Below are 26,516 nucleotides of genomic sequence, written 5' to 3'. Positions count from 1 at the left end.
TGTGTGTGTGTGTGTGTGTGTGTGTGTGTGTGTGTGTGTATACACAAGATACCTTCTTTATCCATTCAACAGTTGATGGACATTTGGGCTCTGTCCATAATTAGGTTATTGTTGGTATGTTGCTATACACATCAGGGTGCACGCGCTCCTTCAAATCTGTATTTTTGTATCCTTTGGGTAAATACCTACTACTGCAATTGCTGGGTTGTATGACAGTTCTATTTTTAACTTTCTGAGGAACCTTCATAATGTTTTCCAAAGGGGCTGCACCAGTTTGCATTCCCACCAACAATGCAAGATGGTTCCCCTTTCTCTGAATCCTTGACAACATCTGTTGCTTCCTGTGTTGTTAACAACACCTTCCTGGATATCTTTGGAAAAAAGTTGACTCGTGTCTTCTGCCCATTTCTTAACTGGATTGTCTGTTTCTTTGGTGTTGAGTTTGGTAAGTTCTTTATACATTTTGAATACTAACCCTTTATCAGATACGTCATTTGCAAATATCTTCTCCCATTCTGTAGGCTACCTTTTATTTGACTGTTTCCTTCGTTGTGTGAAGCTTTTTATCTTGATAAAACGCCAAGAGTTCATGTTTGCTTTTGTTTCCCTTGCCTTCAGCAACATGTCTATTAAGAAACTGCTGCAGCTGAGGTCAAAGAGGTTGCTGCCTGTGTTCTCTTCTAGGAGTTTGATGGTTTCCTGTCTCACATGTAGGTCTTTCATCCATTTTGAGTTTATTTTTGTGAATGGTGTAAGAAAGTGGTCCAGTTTCATTTTTCTGCATGTCACTGTCCAGTTTTCCCAACACCCTTTGTTGAACAAACTGTGTTTTTTCCATTGGATATTCTTTCCTGCTTTGTTGAAAATGAGTTGGCCAGATAGTTGTGGGTCCATTTCTGGGTTTTCTATTCTACTCCACTGATCTATGTGTCTATTTTTTGTGCCAGTCCATACTGTCTTGATGACTATAGCTTTGTAATATAGCTTGAAGTCGGAATTGTAATGCCTCCAGCTCTGCTTTTCTTTTTCAAGATTGATTTTGTCTATTTGGGGTCTCCTGTAGTCCCATACAAATTTTAGGATTGTGTGTTCCATCTCTGTGAAAAATGTTGGTGGTATTTTGATGGGGATTGCATTAAATGTGCAGATTGCTTTGGGTAATACAGACATTTTAACAATGTTTGTTCTTCTAATCCATGAGCATGGAATGTTTTTCCATTTCTTCGTGTCTTCTTCAATTTCATTCATAAGTGTTCTACAGTTTTCAGAGTACAGATCTTTTTACCTCTTTGATTAGGTTTATTGTTAGGTATCTTATGGTTTTTGGTGCAATTGTAAATGGGACTGATTCCTTGATTTCTCTTTCTACTGCTTCATTATTGGTATATAGAAATGCAACCAATTTCTGTATGTTGATTTTGTATCCTTGTGTCTTTGCAGACTTCATGTATTAGTTCTAGCAACTTTTTGGTGGCCTTTCAGAATTTTTACATAGAGTATCATGTCATCTGTGAATAGTGAAAGTTTGACTTCTTCCTTGACGATGTGGATGGATTTTCTTTCTTTCTGTTGTCTAACTGCTGCGGCTAGCACTTCCAATACCAAGTTAAATGACAATGGTGACAGTGGAAATCCCTGTCTTGTTCCTGACCACAGGAGAAAAGTTCTCAGTTTTTCCCCATTGAGAATGATATTAGCTGTGGGTCTTTTGTATATAGCCTTTATGATATTGAGGTATGTTTCCTCTATCCCTACTTTGTTGAGAGTTTTTATCAAGAATCAATGCTGTATTTTGTCAAATGCTTTTTCTGTATCTATTGAGAGGATCATATGGTTCTTACTCTTTTTTTTTTTTACTAATGTGGTGTACCATACTGACTGATTTGTGAATACTGAACCATCCTTGCAGACCAGGAATAAATCACACTTGGTTGTGGTGAATAATTCTTTTAATGTACTACTGGATTCGATTTTCCTAGTAGCTTGTTGAGAATTTCTGCACCATGCATCAGGGAAATTGACCTGTAATTTTCCTTTTTATTGGGGTCTTTGTCTGGTTTTGGAATCAAGGTAATGCTGGCCTTGTAGAATGAGTTTGGAAGTTTTCCTTCCATTTTAATTTTTTGGAACAATTTGAGAAGAATAGGTATTAACTCTTCTTTAAATGTTTGGGAGAATTCCCCTGGGAAGCCATCTGGCCCTGGACTTTTGTTTGCTGGGAGATTTTTGATCACAGATTCCATTTCTTTGCTGGGTATGAGTCTGTTCAAATTTTCTATTTCTTCCTGTTTCAGTATTGACAGTTTTTATGTTTCTAGGAATTTATCCATTTCATTCAGATTGCCCAATTTATTGGCATATCATTTTTTATAATATTCTCTTAATATTGTTTGTATTACTGTGGTGTTGGTTGTGAGCTCTCTTTCATTTGTGATTTTATTTTTTGGGGTCCTTTCTCTTTTCTTTTTGAATTCTATTAATTTTTTTCAAAAAACCAGCTCCTAGTTTTGTTGATCTGTTCTACTGTTTTGTTGTTTCTACAACATTTATTTCTGCTCTAATCTATATTATTTCCTTTCTTCTGCTGGCTTTAGGCTTTACTTGCTTTTCTTTTTCTAGCTCTTTTAAAGGTGTAAGGTTAGATTGTGTATTTGAGACTTTTCTTGTTTTTTGACATAAAAACTTATGTTGCCATATACTTCTCTCTTATGACTGCTTTTACTTCATCTCAAAGGTTTTGGACTCTTATGTTTTCATTTTCATTTGTTTCCATGTACTTTTAAAATTTTCTTCTTTAATTTCATGGTTAACACATTCATTCTTTAGTAGAATATTCTTTAACCTCCATGTATTTGTGGTTTTTCCAAGTGTTTTCTTGTGGGTGTCTTCATGTTTGATAGTATTGTGTTCTGAAAATACGCATGGTATGATCTCAATCTTTTTGTCCTTATTGAGGTCTGATTTGTAACCCAGTATGTGATCTACTCTGGTGAATGCGCACTCAAGAAGAATGTGTATCCTGCTGCTAATGTAATGTTCTTGATATATCTATTGAGGCCATCTGATCCAGTGTGTCATTTAAAGGCATTGTTTCCTTGCTGATTTTCTGCTTAGATTATTTGTCCATTACTGTGAGGTGATAAAGTGTCCTACTATTATTGTATTATTATCAGTGAGTTTCTTTATGTTTGTTATTAAATGACATATATTTGGGTGCTTCCAAGTTGGGGGCATAAATATCTACAATTAGATTAGTTGTAATTAGATTTAATTCTTGTTGGATAGACCCCTTTATTATGATATAGTGCCTTTCTTCATCTTATTACAGTCTTTGGTTTAAATTCTAGGGGCGCCTGGGTGGCGCAGTCTGTTGAGCGTCCGACTTCAGCCAGGTCACGATCTCGCGGTCCGGGAGTTCGAGCCCCGCGTCAGGCTCTGGGCTGATGGCTCGGTCATTAATAATTTTAAATTATTAAATTTTAATTTAATAAAAAAAATAAATTCTAGTTTGTCTTCTATATGTATGTCTAATCCGGCTTTCTTTTGAGGTCCATTAGCATGATAAATGATTGTCCATCCCCTCACTTTCAATCTGGAGGTGTCTTTGGGTCTAAAATGAATCTCCTGTAGGCAGCATATAGATGGGTCTTATTTTTTTATCCATTCTTATGTCTTTTGATTGGAGCATTTAGTCCATTTACATTCAGATTGACTCCTGATACATATGAATTCAGTGTCATTGTAGTACATGTAAAGTCAGTGTTTCTGGATATTTTCTGTGTTCTTTCCTAGTCTTTGTTGCTTTTGGACTTTCCCACTCAAAGAGTCCCCTTTAATATTTCTTACAGTGCTGGTTTAGTGCTCACAAACTCCTTCAGTTTTTGTTTGTCCGGAAAATTCTTTATCTCTCCTCTATTCTGAATGACAGGCTTGCTGGATAAAGTCTTTTTGGCTGCATATTTTTCCCATTCAGTATGCTGAATATGTCATGCCACTCCCTTCTGGCCTGCCAAGTTTCTATGAAGAGATCTGCTGCTAACCTTATTTGTCTTCCCTTGTAGTTTAGGGATTGCTTTCCCTTTACTGCTTTCAGAATTCTTTCCTTATCTCTGTATTTTGTAAATTTTACTACGATATTTCTTGGTCTTAGTCTCCTTTTATTGATTTTTATGGGAGTTGTCTGTGCCTCCTGGATTTGGAAATCTGTTTCCTTCCCCAGATTAGGGAAATTTTCAGCTATAATTTCCTCAAATACACTTTCTCTTTTTTCCCCCCTCTTCTTCTTCTGGGACTCCTATGATATGAATGTTATCCAGTATTTTTCCTTCCTTCTTTTCATCTTCATTTATTTTCCATATTTTTATCTTCTATATAACTCTTTGATTCCTCTGTTTCTTGGCTATAGCATTTTTTTTTTATTTCGGCCAGACTAGTTTATAAGTCTTTTATCTCTGTCTTTTATGCTTTCCTCTGGCCCAGCTACTATCCTTATGATTGTTGTTTTAAATTCTAGTTTAGGCATATTACTTATATCTATTTTGATTAGATCCCTGGCCATGATCTTGTTCTTCTTGTTCTTTCTTTGGGGATGAATTCCTCCATCATGACATTTTGTCCAGGTCTCTGTCTTCTGTGTTTTAGGAAAGCCTGTTATGCTTCCTGTTCCTGAGAGTAATGGCTATGTTAAGAAGAGGTCATATACTGTCCAGGGCCTGGTGCTTCAGGAAGTTGTTCTGGTGTATGCTGTGTACACCGTGCTATTGTGTTTTGGCTATTCTTTCCTTTGGGTCAGTCCTCTGCAGAGTTTCTCCTTGCTTACAATGGGGAGTGTTTGGACCTTGTCCACTGTGTGTGTGGTGATTTTTAAGTAGGTGTGTTTTGGTCTGCTTGTTAAAAGAGGCTAGGTTCTATTTTGCCTAGAGCTAAAGCTTTGCAGCACTCCATGGTCAGTAGACTGGGTGTGTGCAGTGGGGGGGCAGAGGAAGGCAGTTATGCTAGTCTTCTGGGGGAGAGGCCTGCTGCTCTGAGTCTCAGGCATACTTGCTCAGGTTAAAAAAGCACCTACACAGCTCAGGGGGACAAGGTTTGGTGTAAGCGGCTCAAGCCTCCACTATGGGCGCTGTCCTGCTCACTGAAATCCATCTGTGCTCATGGGCAGGGGTAAAAATGGTGTCAGCCAACTCTCTTGTCCCCAGAGAGGGAAGTTTATGCCCGCTGCTGTTTAGGAAGCCTTCACAGATGAGTGAACAATCTCCCCTTGTGTGTCCCAAGCATCCCTCAGATTCCTGCTTTCACTCTAGCCATCTGCCCACCCAGTGGTGCAGTGCTCCTGTGTTTTATCTCTGGTACATGAGCTGAGTTTCAAAACTCCAGATTTTAGTAACCTGGGATGGCACAGACCCATGCATCATCTGGGGGAGGGTCTTATCACCCTGTGGCTGGTGCCAGTTTGTCCCAAAAGGGCAGTCCCAACAACGTGCAGGGGCTTGGAATTCATCGTATAGCACAGAAAAAGTCAGCATCCAGGTTAGCTGCCCTCAGCAGATGCCTCTGTTCTATGCTAATAAATGGAGCAGATCAATGGCACCCACCGGCTATTTTGTCCCCTGACAGGCAGTGCCACCTTTCCCAAGTGCACTCCAAGAAGGGGAACTATACTCTCCCAGAGCAACCCAGGGGATCCTCAGACCACACTGCCTGCTCTTGGGCTTCTGCCCTCCTTCTACACAGGAGCCCCTGTACACCTGTCAGGCTCCACCCCAGTGATGGCTCGGATTTCTAAAACTTCAGAGTTTGAGCTCTGCTGCTTGTAAAAACTTGCAGTAATCAGCCCTTCTCATTTTCCCTGTCAATAGTTTCGGGGAAGTGTTTTTCTTGTGCAATGCCCTGAACCCTGCTTGCACTCTTGCTCTCTCTCCCCTTTTTCCCCGATCAGGGCTCCCTCACCTCCACAGTACTGGCAATTCTTTTCTCCACCACATCAAGTCTCTACACCTACTACCTTCCATGATATGAACTCTTCTCTCCCTCTAGTTGTGCAGTTTGTTTTGTGATTCCTCAGATCGGTTTCCCGGGTGTTCAGATTGATTTGATATTTATCTAGCTTTCGAGGGACAAAGCAAGCACTGGGTCCCCCTACTATTCTGTCATGTTAATTCCTTGGCTCAGCTCTGTGACTTCCATTTGGTATTTTCTAATATTTTCTATCTCTTTGTTGAAATTCTCTGCCTTCATCCATTATTCTCCCAATATCAATGAACATCTTTATGACTATTACTTTGAATTCTTTATCAGGTAAATTACTTATCGCCATTAAGATTTTTTTCCCCCTAAAATGTTACCATATTCTTTTTTTGGAGCATATTCCCATTTCCTCATTTGCCTAATTCTCAGTTCGTTTCTATTAGGAAAAATAGTGACCTCTCCTAGTATTGAAGGAGTGGTCATAGGAAGACCGAGAGCATGTTTCAGTCAGCTGTTTGTGTAGTGCCCTATGTATGGGGGGGTGGGGGGGGTGGGCGGGGGATAGCCTGCCACAAATTGTGCCTCCAATTTGTTTCAGTTCCGTAAGGATCAAAAATGCAAGGCCCACTGGCCACCAGAGCCAGGCATTCAAGGGGTGACCCCTGTGTGAAATGCATGCGTTTCTTGGCTTTAGCAGGGTCACAGGACAGCACCAGCCCAGGAAGAACCAACCCATCCAATTTGGTAGGGTGGGACTGTGGGGGTGTAGAAGAGCAGGGCGAGCAGCACTGGCAAGGTAGAGGTAGTACAAAAATGGTTCTGCCTAGTACCTGTCTTCAAAGAGAGATCCAACTGACCCCTGTCCTTCTAACAGACACTTTAAAATTAGGCAATAAATCTCTTTCACATATGGTCTAGGAGCTTCTTTTTCAACTTGCTCCTTTTGCACTGGGTTCTAGGACAAGTGAGTCACTGTTCATATGCCCTTTAAGAGTAGAGTCATACTTTCCTACAGTTTTCTGGGTATCCTGGACATAAGACCTGTTGGTTTCCAAAGCCAGATGTTTTGCGGACTCATCTCCCCAGTGCAGGTCCTAAGGGTTGGGGTGTCTGATATAGGACTCACTCCTCACTCCTCAGGGATGTTCTTCATATTTGTGAGATCCCTTTCACCTGTGGATCACAGCACCAGGGGTGGCTCCATGTCTCTGCCTCACCTACCTATCTCAATGCGGCCTTTTTGTCCTTTGTTGTGAAGGAGCTGTTCAGCTAGTTTTAGTGTCTTTTTTGGAGAAAATTGTTCTATGTGTAGTTGTAGATTTGTTGTGTCGTGGGAAAAGGGGAGTTCCAGGTCTTCCTATGCCACCATCTTGAAACACCAATGTCCACTGCTTTCTAAGACTTGCAGGTAGGAACCACAGTACAAAGGTATATTCAGGATTTCCACTCTTTTTCTTACATGAAAGCATAGTTTCAGAGCAAATTTTGAAAAGGCAAAATTTGCCTCTGACATTCTTCCACTTTCTCATGGTAACATCCATACTCCTAGAGTGCTTCTTTCCTGGGTCTGTGTGCTGACCTAGTAAGTACCTACAACACTCCAACCATGTACTTCATGCTCTAAAACTGTCCCCTACAGACTCCTTGTGAATTCCCTTTGCTAACTCTTAAGTTCAAGTGTACCCAGCTTTCTATTCTCAGAACTTTCCTCTTATCACTCAACACACTCTCCCTGGGCTGCTTTATAATCTTAATCATCCTCTCAATCCCTCTCTATCTATTCCCACTTCCCCCAGCCTAGATCTTTCCTCTGGGCTATAGACCTATATATTCAACTACCTACTAGATACCTGGATGTCCCACAGTCATATCCAACTTCTAATTCATCCCCTTGCCTCTGTTCTCCACAAACCTGTTCCTCACCCTCAGCTTGTATCCCTTTCTCCCCGGATAGAACCATCATGTACTGAGATACTCAAGCCAGAAACTGGAAGCCATCAAGGCTTCCCAAAGTACCGTCACAATCTATTCATTACTAAATCCCATGGATTCCATCTTCTCAGAATCTCTTAAAACTACACTCGCCTTTTTATTCTCTTTCCCTCCATTTTAGCACATGCTCCCATCATCATTTTATTCATGGATTAAAGCAAGTTCTCAAGCTTTTTCCACACCCATCAACACATAATTTATTCTCCACAGATATGAGGAACAATGTGAAGACAAGAAAATCAGATCCTGTTACCTTTTCCACCCTTAAAGTTCATCATTGTAGTATCAGGGCCTTCAGAGTGAAGACCAAAATCATTCAGAAGGCTCAGAAGTGAGCTGCTCTCTCACTTCTCTCCCTATCCTATGCATGTTCTAGCTATGCCATCTACTTACAAATCTCTAAACAACCCACTCTGCCCACAGGGTTTTTTTCACAAGATGCTTTCTCTACTTAGAATGCATCCTAATCCTTATAGCTAATGTTTATTAAGAATTAAAGATATTTCAAAAGTATGCCTCCTGTATTAAAGAGCATAGTGAGTGAATGTCAATCACAGCACAAAAATGATACTGCATAAGAAACTTCTGTAAAGTTATGTTTTCCTCATTAGGAATCATTACCATTCACTCTAACCATGCCTACCACAAACATATTCTAACGTTTATCACTGATGATTCCATAGTCATAACTCTATATTATCTACATTACTGTATCTGAATGATGGCTACTATTGCTTAAAAAAAGAAACTTGACACTTTCTTCAAATGCTTAAAACAATAGAATCTTCTAAAGAAAACATTTTCAATGAAAGACTTTTTTAATAGATCAAAGAATTCAACAGCAACTATAAAAAAAATCCTAGAAGTATAAAGTAGTAATGCAAACAACAACAAAAAAATTAGTTCTTAAATGTTGAGCTATATCTATAGTACCAATAAATCTGTCATTTTGAAATGAAACGGATCAAACTTCTTTAATCCTACTGGTGGCATAGGAAAATATTCTAGAAATTGTTATATTTAATATATTTAATACTGGAGACCACTCAAAATATAAACAACTATTACACCACTCCCAAATTATGACACACAGCAAAAGAAAGCTTATTTACCACTGAACACTACATAATGCAGCTGGCTAGAACACTACCATACCTCCAATTTGTTTTTCTCAACAGCAGATTGTAGAGAAGGAGAGGACACCAAAGGCTGAAGAGGAGCATCAGAGGAGGAAATCTGTGGAATGCAGATGAAAAGTCAGAAGAACAAAATGAAAAGAAGGTAATAGAACTGACAGGCACAGGAAAAAACAAAACCTACCTATTTCTGAGATATAAAAGCACTTAGAAGTATGTTAACCAAGAGAAATAATGCATCAAGAAGAGAATATTTTTGCTTTTTTTAAAATTCCCATGTGAAGTTTCTAAAAATGTAAGTATTTATTACAGAATAATGTGTGATTTAAAACAGAGTTCGCTATGATACAAAATTTAATATGTACTCAGGTATGATCATACCATAAGTATCTGAAAAATAATTAAGCTTCTCAGATAGTAAACTTTTACTCAACATTACTTTTGAAATACTAATGCTCTGAGGATGAAGACACATTGTTTCACGTAGCAGAAAAACACAAATGAACTTCTGCTTTTACTTGTAATAACTATTTTAAGAATGGAAAATAAAACAGTGCTGAAATAGTAAGTTAATTAGTTTTAATCAGCTGTTTAAGAAAAGAAAAAAGTCTGGGATAAAAGAGTGGGTTAATGCAATATAACAGCTAAGCAGCAGCAGGACTTATCATAAAGCAATTTATACACTTCCTTCTTTAAGATCAGTATGTACAAACACCATTTCCAGTGCTGTATTTGCTGAATTACCCTAAAGCATTATGAGACAGTTACATATGCAGCAGAGGCAATTTATATATGAAAATGCATTTCATCTGAAAGCCTTTTCACACATCTTCCTACCCAATTTCTACATGCATAGTTGATCACTTTAATGGAAGCATTATCTTCCTGCTCTCTTTACTGCCAAAATGTAACTGAAATATGTTTACCAAATGCATAGTAGATCTCTGGAGCCATAAAACTGACATCTGTATATATTGCCCTATCATATCAACAGTGCCTCTAAGGAACTGTTTAAAATAAAAGGTGCTATTACAGAAAGGTTATTACATAATGTCAAAATAACATTGGGAGATAAGTCCTCATTCAATTTGCTTGTTATTAAGTTACGGTTGTAATTCTTGAATCACAACCCAAGACCATAAACTTTAGGGTTTTTTTTTCCTTGAACACTGCTTGTTGGCTCTGTTGTAATTGTGCAAACTAACCATTTAGTAACTACTAATGGAAATTACACACAGAAGAAAAGATTTTAAAAGATAAAAGGCACCTTAAACCCTGGCTTCAAAGCTACTTTATCCTATTGGACATTTACTTGCTAGATATCTTTAATTGCCACTTTATGTAGAAAATAACAGATAAAAAAGCACACAAATGCACTTAAGATGATAGCCTGTACCATAAAGACCTCTTTGCCCCCAAACTCCTGTAATAGCTAAATACAAAAATATAAAAGAGAAATAGTATATATTTAGCATGTCAAGGGTTACTAATTCAAGGTAATTCGTTATAAAAGTGTTTGTTCTCCTTCTGACTGATTTGGCCACTTTTAAAACTCAGAAGTAGGAATATAAAACTATTTAATAAATAACAGTAATTAGGGGCACTTGGGTGGCTCAGTCGGCTAAGTACCCGACTTCTGCTTAGGTCACAATTTCACAGTTCCTGAACTTGAGCCCTGCATTGGGCTCTCTGCTGACAGCTTGGAGCCTGGAGCCTGCTTCAGATTCTGTGTCTCCTTCTCTCTCTGCCCCTACCCCACTTGCACTCTCTCTCTCTCTCAATCTCTCTCTCAAAAATAAAACATTAAAATAAATAGCAGTAACTTAAGAAAGCATTTTAATGCTCCCTCCTAAAAAAGCTTTAATACTATGTTTCAGCTAGAAAGACACAGAGAGAGTTTTTCAGTAGGAAAGACACTTGAAATATCAATGGACAAATTAACAGGTAAACAAATAAACAAACTGTGGTATACCCATAAAATGAATTATTATTTGCCAATAAAAAAAGAATGGTCTAATAGTACTCACAAAAACAGGGATGAATTTCAGAAATATACCAAAAGAAAGACATCACACACCAAAGAGTACATACATATGATACCATTCATATGAAACTCCAGCAAAGACAAATATAATGTAAAGTGAAAAAAAGTACATCAATGGTTACCTGGGCCAGGGGTGGGAAATAAGAGGCAGTAAGGAACCTTTTAGAAAGGAAAGATTACATATGCCCTCTATGGTGGTTACAGAAAGGTATATATATTTCAAAAGTCAATGAACTCTATCTTAAATTATCTGTCTTTTACTACACATAAATTTTATCTTCAATAAAGTTCACTTTTTAAAAAATTTTTTAATGAAATTTATTGTCAAATTGGTTTCCATACAACACCCAGTGCTCATCCCAACAGGTGCCCTCCTCAATGCCCAATCACCCATCTTCCCCTCCCTCCCACCCCCCCCCCCCCATCAATCCTCAGTTTATTCTCAGTTTTTAAGGGTCTTTTATGGTTTGGCTCTCTCTCTCTCTCTTTTTTTTTTTCTTTTCTTTTCTCTTCAATGAGCAGGGTTAAAATACATTATATGAGCAAGGAATGAGGAAACAGAGGTCAAATATTGACAATCAGAAGCAAGAGACACCAAAGAACATAGAGATAGATGAGGGAGAACAAAAAAAAGGGGGGGGGGAGTGTCAGGGGGGGGAAATACAGAGGCAAAGAAAACTAGATATTCTCAAGTGTTCCAAATCTCTTAAAACTACTTCTTGCCATCATCACTAAGCACCCTAATAGGAAAGTAGCATCATCTGTCACCTAGATTAGTCCTAACTGGCCTCCTTGTCCCAAGTCTTACTCTTCTCCAAACTATGACATTCTCAAATGCAAATCGGATCACTCAATATCCTTAATTAGAAGCTTTATATAGTTCCTACACATTACATTATATAAATATTTCTGAATGTTAAAGGAAACCAAAAAAAGAGAAAGGGAGCATCTCAGAGGATGAACCAAAAAGAGGCTCGATCTCAGCAGTTATTGTTGTCCTTTGTAAGTTTGCTGCTTGCTAACATACTATTCTGAAATCTCATATTAAGTTATCTACATTTACTGTCAAAACAGAATTTATTTTTTAACTACACATTAGCACCATTTCACTGGATTGTGGTATTTTTATAGAGAGAATGAACAAGACTTGGACCTTAGAAAATTTTGCTGGAAATTGGCAGTGTCAGTAAATTCAGTTGTTATGACTGAATGTCCCTCTATTCCTTACCCTTCTCCTGTTCAATCCCTCCATCCATGAGAGAATACACAGTGGGAACCTAGTAAAAATATCCTTCAGGAATAAATGATTTAGAGTCTTTCTTTTAATTATTCTTAAGCCCAGAGGTTCTCTCTAGGCCACCACCAAAGTAAGCTGTATGTGAAGAAACTCCTAAAGCAATACAACTGCATAAACTCACCTCCTACAAAAGAAAAACTGATCAGGCAAAACAGGTTTCCAACTCCCACCTGTCAGAATAAGGTGAGCAAATACATTTGGAAAGGTATGAAGTATTATAAAAATGCCAATATGATATTTGAAGGCCATAAGGCAAAATGTTTACCTTTTCAAGAAAAGATCACATTATTTTCTTGATCCATTTTTTTACACTTACCACCTCTTTCAACAAAATAAAATAAAATCCAGTGTTCCAAAATACTGAAAAGCATAAGACCACTGGGAAATGCCCTATGGCTTAATCACTAGCAATATACTGTTTCAAACTCACGTTGGAAACTCTTGGATATATTTTCCAAGTGGAGATTTTATCATAACAATTCTCAAATGGCTATCTCATGAGCTCTCAATATACTGCAAAGCTCAGGTGTTTCAGGAGTCCAGAAATCATCTTAAAAGTATGATTCCCAATGTCCATATAATTGACACAAAACCTGAAAATACACTTATTGAACCAATAAATAAATCATACAAAAGACAACATCAATTAAACTCATCAATAGGCCACTTAAGAGATTTTGATAAAACTTAACTAAGTAATGATAGCCACCAAATATGTAGAAGCAGCCTAAATTTTAATATACTAACTTGAAAATCTTTGCATAATATACTAACTTGAAAATTTTAATATACTAACTTGAAATACACTAACTTGAAATGTCGATTTTGGAAAACTTTCAAAATACAAGTCCTTTAATTGCCACATCAAGTCACTGGCAGACCATAATTAAAGGGCGGACTAAAGCATGGAGGGATTAATCAAAGAACTCTAAGTCAAAATTGTGCCAGTGATCTAAAGTCTTATAGTTAAGTTTTCGCATTCAAATTTCTTAATTATCTACCTGCTTCAAGTCATTTGTCACTTCCAACCTCCTATCACCTTCCTCCAATATAATCATTACAATAGGTTATATTTATTAAGCATCCTAAATTTGTGTGCCAGGTACCCTTTTAAAAATGCAGCATGCCTTATCTTATTTAACTCTTACAGTACTATGAAATACAGAGACCATGATCGTTTCTATTCCACAGATGAGGAAACTAAAATTATAATGAAAAGAATTAACAAAGAAAGCCAACTTGAAACTGCTATTTTATACTAATACTAATTCACTACCTTATTATTCACCTAAGTTTCTCATCCCTAATAGAAAACATCTAAAATTCATTGCAACTCACAGCCTTGAAATTACTCATGTATCTTAAATAACTATATAATCATCAATTACAAACAGAGCTTAAAAAATTACTAGTGCTAACTCACTTTTATAGTAATAGAGAAACATTACTTCTATAATAATTTCTAAGTTGAAATAATGAATTTAATTTTACTTCTGTTGTATTAACTATTAGTCTTTATATACATACACATACATAACAAAACAAGTGAACTTTTGTTTTTAAACTCTTATATAATATTCAATTATATGGCAATTGATTACAAAAGTAACTTCATGTGAAATTCAGACAGGAGAATTAAAATCTTTGTGTGCTACAAATTCAAATTCAAATTGAGTTCAAGAGATTGCTTCCGAGAGATAAGAAGTGGTAAAGGAGGTGAGCAATATGTAAGATAAACTGAAATGACAACAAGCAAGTGCTCATCTTAAAGTCACCAACTCCCAAAGATTATTAACTATTCTCCAAGACAAAACCAAGGAAGTCAAGCAGTCAGTATTAAATAGCTACAGTTATCTACACATTTTACTGCTCTACTAGACTTTCTTTTTGTTTCTGATCATTATGATGGCAAATAAATAATGTGAATATAAAAATATATGTGGGGGAGTGAGAGGGAGGGTGGAAAAGGGAGGGGAAGAGAGTGAGGGAGAGGCAGGAGGGAGAGAGAAAAGCTGATGAAAAAGAGCAATTAATATGGCAGAGTTCAGCCCCATCTACTCAAGACCTGCTAGATCTTCTAGCAACTCAATCACTGTGCTTCCAGTTGTGATTCACTACTGGTTAGGGAGGAGAAGGGGAGAGGAAGAAAGAACAGATTTCTTTACTCAAAGTTTTTCAAATTCTCCTATCACTCAATCAATTAAGTAACAAGCATGGAGGTCAGATTCATTGTGTACCACTGTGGTAAGAATTCTAGGATGGCCACCCCAACTCCTACCCCCTGGTATACATACCTTATATAATGCCCTTCTCTTAAGTATGGGCAGGACTGTGATTATGATGGACTCTTTTGACTAGAATGTTACATAACAAAGGTTAGAAATTTGCAGAGGTAATTAAGATCCCAATAGTTAATGATGGATTAATCAAAGGGGAGACTATTCTGGGTGTGCCTAGCCTGATCAGGTGAGCCACTAAAAGGGGGCAGGGCCCTTCCTAAAATAGGAGAATTGAAGTGTGAGAGAAATTCTTCAATGGTCTTGAAGAAATAAGCTGCTATGCATAATATGGGGTTAACTGTTAAGAATCAGAGGATGGCCCCCAGGAACAGAGAGTGGTCCCCATCTGACAGCAAGAACATAGGACCTTAGTCATACAACCACAAAGAAATGAATTCTGACAACAATAGTGGGCTTGGAAGACAATGAGCCTCAAACAAGACCACAACCCTGGCCAACTCTTTAATTTCAGCTTGGTGACATCCTGAGCTGAGAATTGAGCTAACCCATGCCCAGACTCTAAGCTAACAGAAAACTGTATGAAAACAAATCTGTACTGTTTGAAGTCACTAAATTTCCAGAAATCTGTTAAGTAACAAGAGAAAATTAATACAATAACCATGTCTTACTCAAAAACAGAAGTCTGGCACTCAAATCTTCCATACAATCACTATTTGCCTTTCAAGAGTTATTTCCTCATACATTTATTTTCTCGTCATCTACCCATGCTGTATAGTCCCCTTTTACACTCACTAGACAAGACAGTTTCATGGACTACTCACCAAACCCAAATACCAAATAATATACCTGAACTCACTTTCCTCCTTATCTTACTTTGGCACAGATGAGATAAAATGTCCCTTCAACCTGAGATATCCTTTCTGCATTAACACTCAGCCCATTTTCTCTTTGCTGAAATCCTACTTTTCTGTGCAGGATAATTTCAAACATACCTCCTTTAAAAATTCTCCCAGTGAAAATTAACTAATGCTACCTAAGTTTTGTGTTCCCATAGCACTTTTATTCTTCTATTATAACAGATACTACTTTGTGCTTTAGAATATAGCTCATTGTACGGGTACATTACATATGGATAATATTTGAGAGTAAGCTAGCATTATACAAAGATTGTCATTTCAATCTCAGTGCCTTGCAGATAGTATACATTCAATGCTTGTTTGTTGAATGATGAAATGAACAAATAAAGGAAGAACAATCCAAGGGAACTTCAATAGCCAATCTCTGAATTCTATAACTAGTTTCAAAATGAGAGGCTAGCACAGATCTCAGGAGTGAGGAAGGGAAGTACTGAGGGTCGATATGAGTGAGGGTTGCTATGCTATGCCCACCCACACTGGTGCCCAGCACCATGCAGTTACTTTAAAAATAGGGCACCTGGGTGGCTCAGTCAGTTAAGCATATGACTTCAGCTCAGGTCATGATCTCACAGTTCGTGAGTTTTGAGTCCCGTGTCAGGCTCTGTACGGACAGCTCAGAGCCTGGAGCCTGCTTCGAATTCTGCATCTCCCTCTCTCTCTGCTCCTCCCCTGCTCACGGTCTGTCTCTCTCTCTCAAAAATAAATAAACATTAAAAAAAATTTTTTAATAAAAAAAGGTACAAAATAAAGTAAAATAAAATATATTTTTTTCTCTTTAAGGCTACAAAACAATACTGACTGTAGTACCAAAAAATTTCTACTTGGGACATATTTTCCTTTGTTTTTGTCTTATCTAAACTTTGCATTTTCCCTTTAACCTTCCTTCCTTAATTCACACTTATGGTACCAAACAGCACTCAAACCATATACCCTAATTACCATAAGCTCCCTCCACAAAGCAGCACATATATCCCTTCCTGCTTTCTCAGAAGCACCATGTATATATGACCAGATGCCACATTTATTAACAGCTAGCTGAAGCCAGTTTTTACGACTACAAATAAATCTCTGGGTATGAAGGAAGTACCATCTTAGCTTCTCATACTCTACATGATGGATTCCTATGGGGCTTAGTTCACAGACTCATTAAATAGCCTGGCAGGCAGAGGGGGCAGTATCATAGAATAATGACAAAACCCTTTGGCACTGTTTTCCTATAGTTTATTGTACTGTATTTTGCCACAATGCTCTAAAATATTTATGTTTCAGAAGGGCAAGAAATGTATCAGTTTATTTTTTTAAGAGTTAAGAAATGGTGTGCTTGGGTGGCTTAAGTTGGTTAAACATCTGACTCTTTGTTTCAGCTCAGGTCATGATCTCACAGTCTGAGTTCAAGCCCCACATCTGGCTATGTGCTAGCAGGGAGGAACCTCCTTGGGATTTCTCTCTCCTTCTCTCTCTGCCCCTCCCCAGCTTGCTCTATCTCAAAAAATGAATATTTAAAAAATATTTTTTTTAATTAAAAAATAAATTTTTTTTTTTAAAAGGGTTAAGAAATTAAATGACTGCCTTACACAGAGAACCAGCATCAATCTTCAGGCCCTTACTCTTGTTTAAAATAAGAAAATAATAACAGCAACACTAAAAAATACCAGCTAAAACAAGAGAAGACCAAAAAACTATAAAAATCAGACACAAAAGCTGTAAAGGTAAAGCAATTTGGAGCCACTTAATATCAGGGTAACAGTCATATCAAGCTTCATAGTCACTCATGACATCTCTTTATAAGAGTATAACTAGCACAGTTAGTATTCAAACTGTCCTTCCTTAGATATTCCTTAAATGCACTAATGCTCAAGTACCTTAGATATAAGATAACTTATACTTTGTCTTGTGTTTTTTTAACCTAATCTCATCCTCACTATGAAATTAACTCTCTCTAAAAGCAAAGGTACATGCTCTTTTGGTTTAGTATACTAGGAGACTGTGACCACAAGTGATAAGAAACTATTTGAATGAATGTTTAATCCATTACCTAAAGACAATGGATATAAATATGTAATGTAATTCTTAGTGACATATAAGATTAGTTACTTACAGATTGATTACTGTGAAACAGGAATATTTTAAACTTACTAGAATATAAACTTTTAAAAAATTATCATTTTGCATATAAATGAATAGATTCAACCCTTGGGTTGAATGTGAATTTTGTAAACTTTTCTAAATTTTCACTACATGAATAATATAAACTCAAGAATACACAATCCTTCACCTTAAATTTTTCATTCTGAAGCCTACAAAAAATATAAAAAATAGGGAATGAATATCTCTATAAACTTTGCCAATATTTATCAAATGTTAACATTATGTCATGCTTGTTCTCTCTCTCCACAGAAAGGCACACATACACTCAGCTGCCAGGTTTCAATGAACCATTTAAAAAATGAGTTAAGAGAGAGAGAAGTTAAGACGGTGGAGAAGTAGGAGGATCCTGGGCTTTACTTGTCCCTCAAACACAGCTGTATTGAGGTCAAATTACTTGGAACATCCAGGAAATTGGTCTGCAGAGTGGCAGAAGGGTCTCCACAGTTTGAGGGAGACACTTGGCAGGTATAAGGTATGTAGATGTGAATTGGGGGAGAGAAAGACAGCAGTGCCACAGAGGGGAGAGAACACTTTCTATGAAGAGACAAAGGGAGAGAAAGAGACAGGGGTTGAGATAGGAGATAGTGTGGCTTCGAGTTAGCAGAAGAGGAAAACCTCTCTGGACCATGGACTGGATGGAGAGCGAGAAATAGGATCCAAGTTCTTTTTTGCAAATAGCCTTTGGAACTGAAACTCTGATGTTTTGCAAGTCCATGACTTTCTCTGGAGAGAAGCTGTGGTTTGTCTTCCTGGGGAGGAGGGAGCTGGCCCCAGAGTGAATAGCATAGTATAGTGATTTCCGATCTCTGGGATGCACTGGGAGAGAATAGTCCCCTTCCTGGACTACTTATGGAAGAGAGTTTATTACCTCCCCAAGACAAAAGACCCTGTAGGTGCCAGCCAAAGGCCTTTCATCAACAGGGCAGAGAGGCTCTACTCCAGAAGAGGGGAACAGATCCACACCATGCTGGGGGTCCTTCAATACTTTGGGATTTGAATCCCAGCCGCATGCCAAAGAAAAAAAACGCACAGGAGTTTTTTGACACAGGGCAAGCTGACTTCCCTCTCTATTCTGTGAAGGCTGCCTGAACAGTGGAGGTTGAAACCCCTGGTCTCAGCATGAGACATTGGGGTGGCACCACATTCCCCTCAACACCAACACAGTGGTACTTCAGAAAACAACACAGCAGCCCCCAGTGGAGGCAGGACCCACTTACACCAAACCCCGCCCTCTGTGCCTGGCAACTGCTTATGTATTAGGGCGAGATGACTCGTAGCCAATGCAGCCGGCCTCTTCTCCAGTCCAGCACAGCCAGCAACCTCAAGCACCCACAGACAACTCTTTTTGTTGTTGTTTTCCTGCTTCTTTTTTTGTTTGAAATCAGGCTCATAGTTCCTCATTTGTTTACTTTGTTTCATTTCCTTCTCTCTCTCTCTCTTTTGGAATCAGGCTTTTGCATTCTTTTCTTTTTTCTCTTCTGCTTTTTTTTTTTTTTTCTATTTTTTCTTTCTCTTTACTTGGAATCAGACTTAGTTTTTTGATTCTCTATGTATTTGGGTTTTTTTGTTGTTCCCTTTTCCTTTTTTCTTTTTTTGGGATCAGGCTTCCCCACTCCTTTTTTTATCCAAGGTTACTTCAACAAACAAATCAAAGCACACTTAGTTAAATGTCCAAACACTCCCTCACTGCAGGCAAGGAGTTCTGCAGAGGACTGACCAGTGGGAAAGAGCAGCCAAAACACAACAGAAGAGCACACACAGCATACACCTGAAGTGCCAAGCTTTGGACTGTGTATGACCCCTTTTTAATACAATAGTGTTCTCAGGTGCAGGAAATTTTAACAAACTTTTAAAAAAGAATTACAGAGGGGCACCTGGGTGGCTCATTCGGTTAAGCATCGAACTTCGACTCAGGTTATGATCTTGCTGTTCAGAATTCGAGCCCCGCGTCAGGATCTGTGCTGACAGCTCAGAGCCTGGAGCCTGTTTCAGATTCTATGTCTCCCCCTCTCTCTCTTTCTGCCCCTCCCCGTTCACGATGTCTCTCTCTCTCAAAAATAAACATTAAAAAGTATATATTAAAAAAAAAGAATTATAGATATCCTGGCACTCAATTCCTAAATATTTTATCCCAGTACATATCTGTTAATGAATGAAGAAATCCTCTTAACTGAACATAATACCATTATCACACTTGGGGGTGGGGGGGGCAGAATTCCACAGCAACAGCTATCATCCAAAGATAAAACTATTTTCCTATACACTACTACATAAAACTCTTTTCCAAACTGTTGTCAAGATAAAAAAATACTATCGGGGCGCCTGGGTGGCGCAGTCGGTTAAGCGTCCGACTTCAGCCAGGTCACGATCTCGCGGTCCGTGAGTTCGAGCCCCGCGTCGGGCTCTGGGCCGATGGCTCGGAGCCTGGATCCTGTTTCCGATTCTGTGTCTCCCTCTCTCTCTGCCCCTCCCCCATTCATGCTCTGTCTCTCTCTGTCCCAAAAATAAATAAACGTTGAAAAAATAAAAATAAAAAAAAATACTATCAATATAGATATAATAAAAAAGAACAAAACTGTTTAGTTTTTTTAAAAGGGTATTTAATGTAAAGCCATGTTTTATAAAATAAACTAAAATGATTTCTTAAAATTTCATATGAACGTATATTACTTATGTCTTAAACTTAGCCCATTTTCCTTCCCCCATAGTGCTACAATTAGACTGTTTTATGGACATTATAAATATCATTCTCAATACTGTCAATTTTTTACCATTCTTTCAAAAGACTTCCTCTCCTGTATTCAATGCAGCCCAAACTCTTACACAAGGGTGTCTTTGTTTCAAAATACACATTAATGATATTTTAAACATTTTTAACAAGACTTTTTCATGATCAAAATATCCTTATTTTGTTAGTATTTGATTAATTTTTTAGTATATTGCTTCTCTGTATGGACTGAAAAGAAAAACCCAGTTTGTATACAAAATGAAATTATTGTCTCCAAATTGTTTGATACATAGATGACTTAACCACAAGATTAATCTTTTATAGCTTGCTTATTAATCTAGGAATTAAAGGCCAAAAAATGTCTATAACAATAAAGACAATTAGCCTTAAACTGTAATTAACTGGAATGAGAAAAATTAATCAGAAAAAAACTAAAAAGAAACAATGATACAATACTTTGATCATTACAGTAAGGTTTCAACTATTAGGTATCAAAATACTTGATAGTAATCAATTAAAATGCCATGTCATAATATACATATGTCTGGACACATTCACTAAAGGTGTAAAGGGAGGATAAAGTGCCTTGTTTCTTTTTCATTTATTTCCAGAATTGAGTGAAATAATTTTCTCTCCCCTCTTTTTCAGTTAGTGATCTTATCTTTTTAAAAATTTCATAAATTAACTTAATAAATGACATTTAACAGTTACTAGACTTAGAATGTGTTCTTTTCTGAATCAAGAGTTCTGCTTTGTGAGAGTTCATAAACATGTGACAAAAAATTCCAATATTCAAATTTTTAAAAGTCTGTAAGTATATTTTTACAATAAAAAAAATTAAGCTGCATTGTATGTTAAAAAGTTTGAGATCCATTCAACAAACATCAATTGGTAATAGAGATGAAGATTTTACTTACATTTGTAATAGCTATTGCATTTTTATCGTAGTATTTCTTCTTTTCATATTTATCTCTGATGAAAAATTCCACTGCTCTGAAAACAGATAACTTAAGGAAAAGCATGAGTTCAGTGGCACGTACAATCCCCTTATTCATTCCTTTCCACAAAGCCTACACACTAAATTCAATTTTCCTCCTCCCCAGTCCATGCCTTCCTCTCACACTGTTTCTGCAACTAAACTCTGTAACCTACTTTTCTTTCTGCCAACCAAAGTCTATCCCTTTCAGGAAGTTTTCTCCATTCAACAAAACCACCCAACCCAATTCTAGGGAAAAAAGTAACTACATTTCTCAATACCACCACACTCCCCAAACCTCCACCTTCAACCAAACTCAATTAAAGTTCATTTTAAACTCTCAGTATAAGGAAACTAATAGCCATGTGGTGCCCATAACCTACCAGACACTGTGCTATGTATTGTCCCTACTTTGTTTCCTTCAATCCTTCCATAAGCCAGTCGTGTGTACATTATTTCTGCATCACAGATGAATAATTAGCAACTGGGAAAAACTAAACAACTGTGATTTCAATACTTCTGTTCTTTCCCACAGGCTTCTCCTAGTTGCATTATAGAGGATTCCCTGTATATTAGAAGAATGGGGGCCATTTTTTTTCTTTCAAAGCTGAGGAATGGGGAAGTCAAGAAACTACAACCAAAGTTAGTACTGTTTAATTTTCTGAAGTTGGCTGGACTAGCCTTATACATAGAGTGATCCACTTCTAGTGGGATTTGAGAGTTTTGAGTTATCTGATATTGATGACTTCTCTTACCTCTCAATCACTGCTTTACTGAATTTCACTAAAATGGGAATTCTTCCATCAGACAGAGATTCATAACCTTTTTAGTACCACGAACCCCTATGGTCGTCAGGCAAAGCCTGCGAACTCTTTCTGGGACGGTGCTTTTAATTGTATAAAATAAAATACACAGAATTACAAAGGAAATGAATTACACTGAAATACAATCTCTCTGTAGATCCCCAGTAAGACATCCTTCTATTCAAAAGATAAGTTACCTGAAGCAGTAAAACAATACATTTTCAGTCAATAACTCCTTATTTGAAGTTAATAAACGCCTTTTAAATTGACAGTTGAGGCAACAGATAATAGATGACAGACCAATATACAGTGGATATTAAAAAGTTGAGGCATTATGAAAGCACTCAAAGAGGGCCAGGGAAGGCAAGACAGGAGATCTAAACATTTAATTTATTAAGTAAACTGAATGACTGAAAGCCATTTTTAAAGACAGTTTGTGAAGGGCACTTTATGTGATCTTTATCTCTGCTTCTCCTCTTCGCAACCTGTAAGGTAGGTGCCATTCCACAACTACAAGTGTGGCGTAGAAAGTTTAAAAAGTTCTCTGGGATTCTTATAGTACAAGAGAGAGCTGTGATTCAAAACCAGGAATATCTGGCATTTACCTTTCAGAATGTTCCTGATCATTACCAGTTCATCTGTGAACCATTCAGTTAGTTTGTGTTAATGCTAATAAATACTTTTAAAATCTAGAGACTGTCAAATTTGGATGGTATTTTCTTTTAAACTTTTTTTATGTTTACTTATTTTTGAGAGAGAGGGAGAGACAGAGCGTGAGCAGGGGAGCAGCAGAGAGAGAGGCAGACACAGAATCCAAAACAGGCTCCAGGCTCTGAGCTGAGAGCACAGAGCTCGATGCGGGGCTCGAACTCACGAACTGTGAGATCATGACCTGAGCCGAGGACGCTCAGCCGACTGAGTCACCCAGGTGCCCTGATGGTATTTTCAAAGTAGCCTGGGAGACCCTTTTAAGTAAAAGATGTGATCGGGCTGCTTATTTAGCTATGTGAAAATTTTAGCAGCCAATATGCCAAGATTTTCATAAAATGCAATGTTATTTTACTCCAACTATTTCACATGTAAGTCAGCTAAATGTTAAGTTAGCTCATGACTGTAAATACAAGTTCAATATTACATTTTTCTGTTTATCTAACAGGAAAAAATGAAACAATCAAAAATCTGGCCCTTTGGATTAGGTGTATGAATGTGGATATACTGAGCAATTTTCACTGTTAGTGACAACTACTTACCTCCACAAAAAGAGAAAATAGACTTCACTTAGACTGAGGTCATTTTCATTTCAGATGATATGGAATATATTTATTATTCATATATATATTTATAAATTTGTATAAATATTTTAGCAGCAATTATATTTACAGTTAAATATGTATTATATAGCATACAATACAGTATATATATCCAGCTATTCTTTTAACTACAGAAAATTTTTAGAAATCTAAATTCTTATATTAAAATGTTTATATTTAAATATCAGAGAGGAGGATAATACTAATATTTTTCCTTCTTAAAGACAGAAACAACACTCATTTTAGATATTGTTTAGAGTATACTAACTTAAAGCTTGAAAAGATTTAGTACTCTTATCTATGAAATGTCAGTGACAAAGATCACTGTTTATGATTTTAAAAATTACTATTAGAGAGAAAACTCATTAAGGTTAGAAACAGAGCTTATAAAATAGTTTAACCAACAGTAAAACTAAAATACTGAAAACTATGATGGTTTTATAAATACTAAATTTGAAAAAGACAAATATTTTAAGTTTACAATTTTTTGGAGTGAAAAACAATACAAACATCTAGTGAAAATACATGTTGCTGTAAATTTGCAGAAATAACAGATATCAGTGAAATCTTAATTTATATTTAATATATTTTATATAAATAATGCAAACTTAGGTGAATCTGGTTCTGCTTATAAGAAACCTTCTCACAAATTATCTAAAAAGTAAGCAATTCCTAAAATTCTGAGATGAAAGTTGAGTTGTTTTCCAAGGATATTAAGATTAAATTAATTAAGTTAAAATAATCACTAGAGCAGAAGAACTCACTTGGGTCTTCCTATTATTAAATACTACTTTCTTTTAACATTTATTTATTTTTGAGAGAGAGACAGACAGAGTATGAGCAGGGGAGGGGCAGAGAGATGGAGACATGGAATCTGAAGCAGGTTCCAAGCTCTGAGCTGTCAGCACAGAGCCCAACGCAGGGCTCGAACCCATAAACCACGAGATCATGACCTGAGCTGAAGTTGGATACTCAACCAGGCACCCCTTAAATATTACTTTTCAGAAACCAATCAAAGCCCACCACAAAGTGCATTTTTTAACTTCCTTGGGAGTCATCTGAGAAAGGACCATGATTTAAGAAACATGATTTTTATGTCCTCAGTTGCTATCCATTCCTATGTACCTCTTAAAGCAAGAACATATCATAGGGTCTTTATGTATATTTGTACAAGGTCCCAAATGTATGCCAATTCTTCATTGTTAATTCACCTAAAGAAACAATGATTTATTCCCAGGATCAGCAAACTTTTTCTTAGAGGGCCAGACAGTAAATATTTTAGGCTTTGAAGGATAGTTGGTCTATGCTCCAATTATTCAACTCTGCCTTTGTAGCTCCAAAGCAGCCTTGAAAATACATAGATTAATGGGCATGAGAATAAAACTTTACTTACAGAAAGAGGAGTTGGCTCATAAGCCTGCAGTTACTGATTCCTGAATTGTATCCCAATTTTGCCCATGAGGGCAAAACAAGTTGGAGTTATAGAGAGTCTCTGTGTCTACAAATTATCATTACAGACATCTTAAGGAATTTTCAGTGGACATTTTGACAATAGTTTTGCCTTATATGTGGACTCTAGTACTAAGGCTCAAAGAAGATGGTCTCCAACATACACCCTCATTTCTGGTACCAGTAGGCACTTGTTATTGTTACCTTGAAGTCAGCTAATCTGCTGAACCCATACCTAGGTATAATAAAAAAAAAAAAAAAAAAAAACAGATAATAATACTCAACTCACAAAGTTGTTGAGAGTTATGGGAATAATATATATAAAGCATTTTGCAGCACCTAAAAGACAGTAAGAATTCAATAAATGAAGTTAGGTTTTGTTGTTATATAACTTTGTATCTCAGTTTCCTCACCTTTAAACTGGAGATAACACTAAAGTCTCATCTCACAGGATTATTATAAGAATTAAACAAGCTAGTGTGTATAGAGAACTAAGCACAGTGTATGGCACATAGTGAGTGCTATTTAATTTTTAGCTCTTATTATCACAGTTGAGGAAGAAATGAACAACAACTACCACGTTCAGGGCTAAGATGATTTGCACGTCATCAAGTTTAAATAGATGAACTGAGAAACAATAAAAGGACAAATGAATTTGGAGAACAATCAATACTCATCTTCATTTTCTATTCTCTACGTGTCATTTGAGACATAAGGATTTAGTTATACTGACAGATCAATAATATAACCAAAAAAAAATAGAAATAGAACAACAATATTTTCAGGAAATCAGGGAAAGGAATATATTAACAATTCAAGTTTAAGTGGTTGACTTCGGATTTAATAAACAAACAAAAACAAATACCCCAGAGTCTTCCCCATGCCTATAGTTACAAAACATTCAGTACAGCACCCTTAATTGTTCCTGTCCTCGAAACTAACAAATGATACTATACAAGCCCCACAGAAGTTTAACATTACTTTGTATTTTAACATGTATTTATTTGTAATTTGAGATTGTTTTCCTTTTCTTAAAGATACCATTTTAAAAGACAAATTAATATTTACTCCCAAGAACAAAATCTTCCAATTCCAGACACATTCCCACTGACAGCAGTAAAATCTTGAAATGCTCAAAGGAGAAGAACTGCTGATTAGCTTTGGTGCACAATAGACCTCATGGAACTGAAGTAATTAAAGTTTTTAGATAAGATGAAATATCCTAATAATGAAAAGCTTAATGTAAAGCTTTATCATTTGTCATGCACTGGTACATGCAGCCTATAATTAACCACATCCCACATGAGAAATTGTACTTTCACAGCAGCTTTTGCATAACTTTGTAAATTGTAAAGCTTTTAAAAAGTGACAAAGTTTGTAAGAATTCAGTAAGGCCCATATTATGTGAGTTTTACTCAGTTTGGTTCCATTTGCCTCTAGGGGTAAGGCAACAATGTTTAAATCAATAAAAATGCAGCAATTTTAGGCTTTTCTAAGAACAATGAAATTTAG

The 26,516-nt window shown here is 36.8% G+C and overlaps 1 protein-coding gene across 6 annotated transcripts in view; it reads right to left on the bottom strand.

The window, feature by feature from the left end:
• The window catches only part of SMAP1 (small ArfGAP 1), a 251,040-nt gene that overhangs the window by 100,325 nt on the left and 124,199 nt on the right, over positions 1-26,516 (bottom strand). For 5 of the 6 annotated variants that reach the window (XM_086707184.1, XM_086707188.1, XM_025925397.2 and 2 more), the window contains 2 exons: positions 21,384-21,459; positions 9,112-9,192 (listed from right to left, as the gene is read on the bottom strand). In XM_086707184.1, the coding sequence (XP_086563310.1) occupies positions 9,112-9,192; positions 21,384-21,459 (157 nt within the window). The remainder of the gene's footprint in view (positions 1-9,111; positions 9,193-21,383; positions 21,460-26,516) is intronic. The other variant, XM_025925399.2, reaches the window with a different exon arrangement.

The sequence above is a fragment of the Puma concolor genome, chromosome B2 (genome assembly GCF_028749965.1).
Source record: "Puma concolor isolate L17-30 chromosome B2, mPumCon1.1.hap2, whole genome shotgun sequence".
NCBI lineage: Eukaryota > Metazoa > Chordata > Mammalia > Carnivora > Felidae > Puma > Puma concolor.
This window is presented reverse-complemented; position numbering and strand designations above follow the sequence as displayed.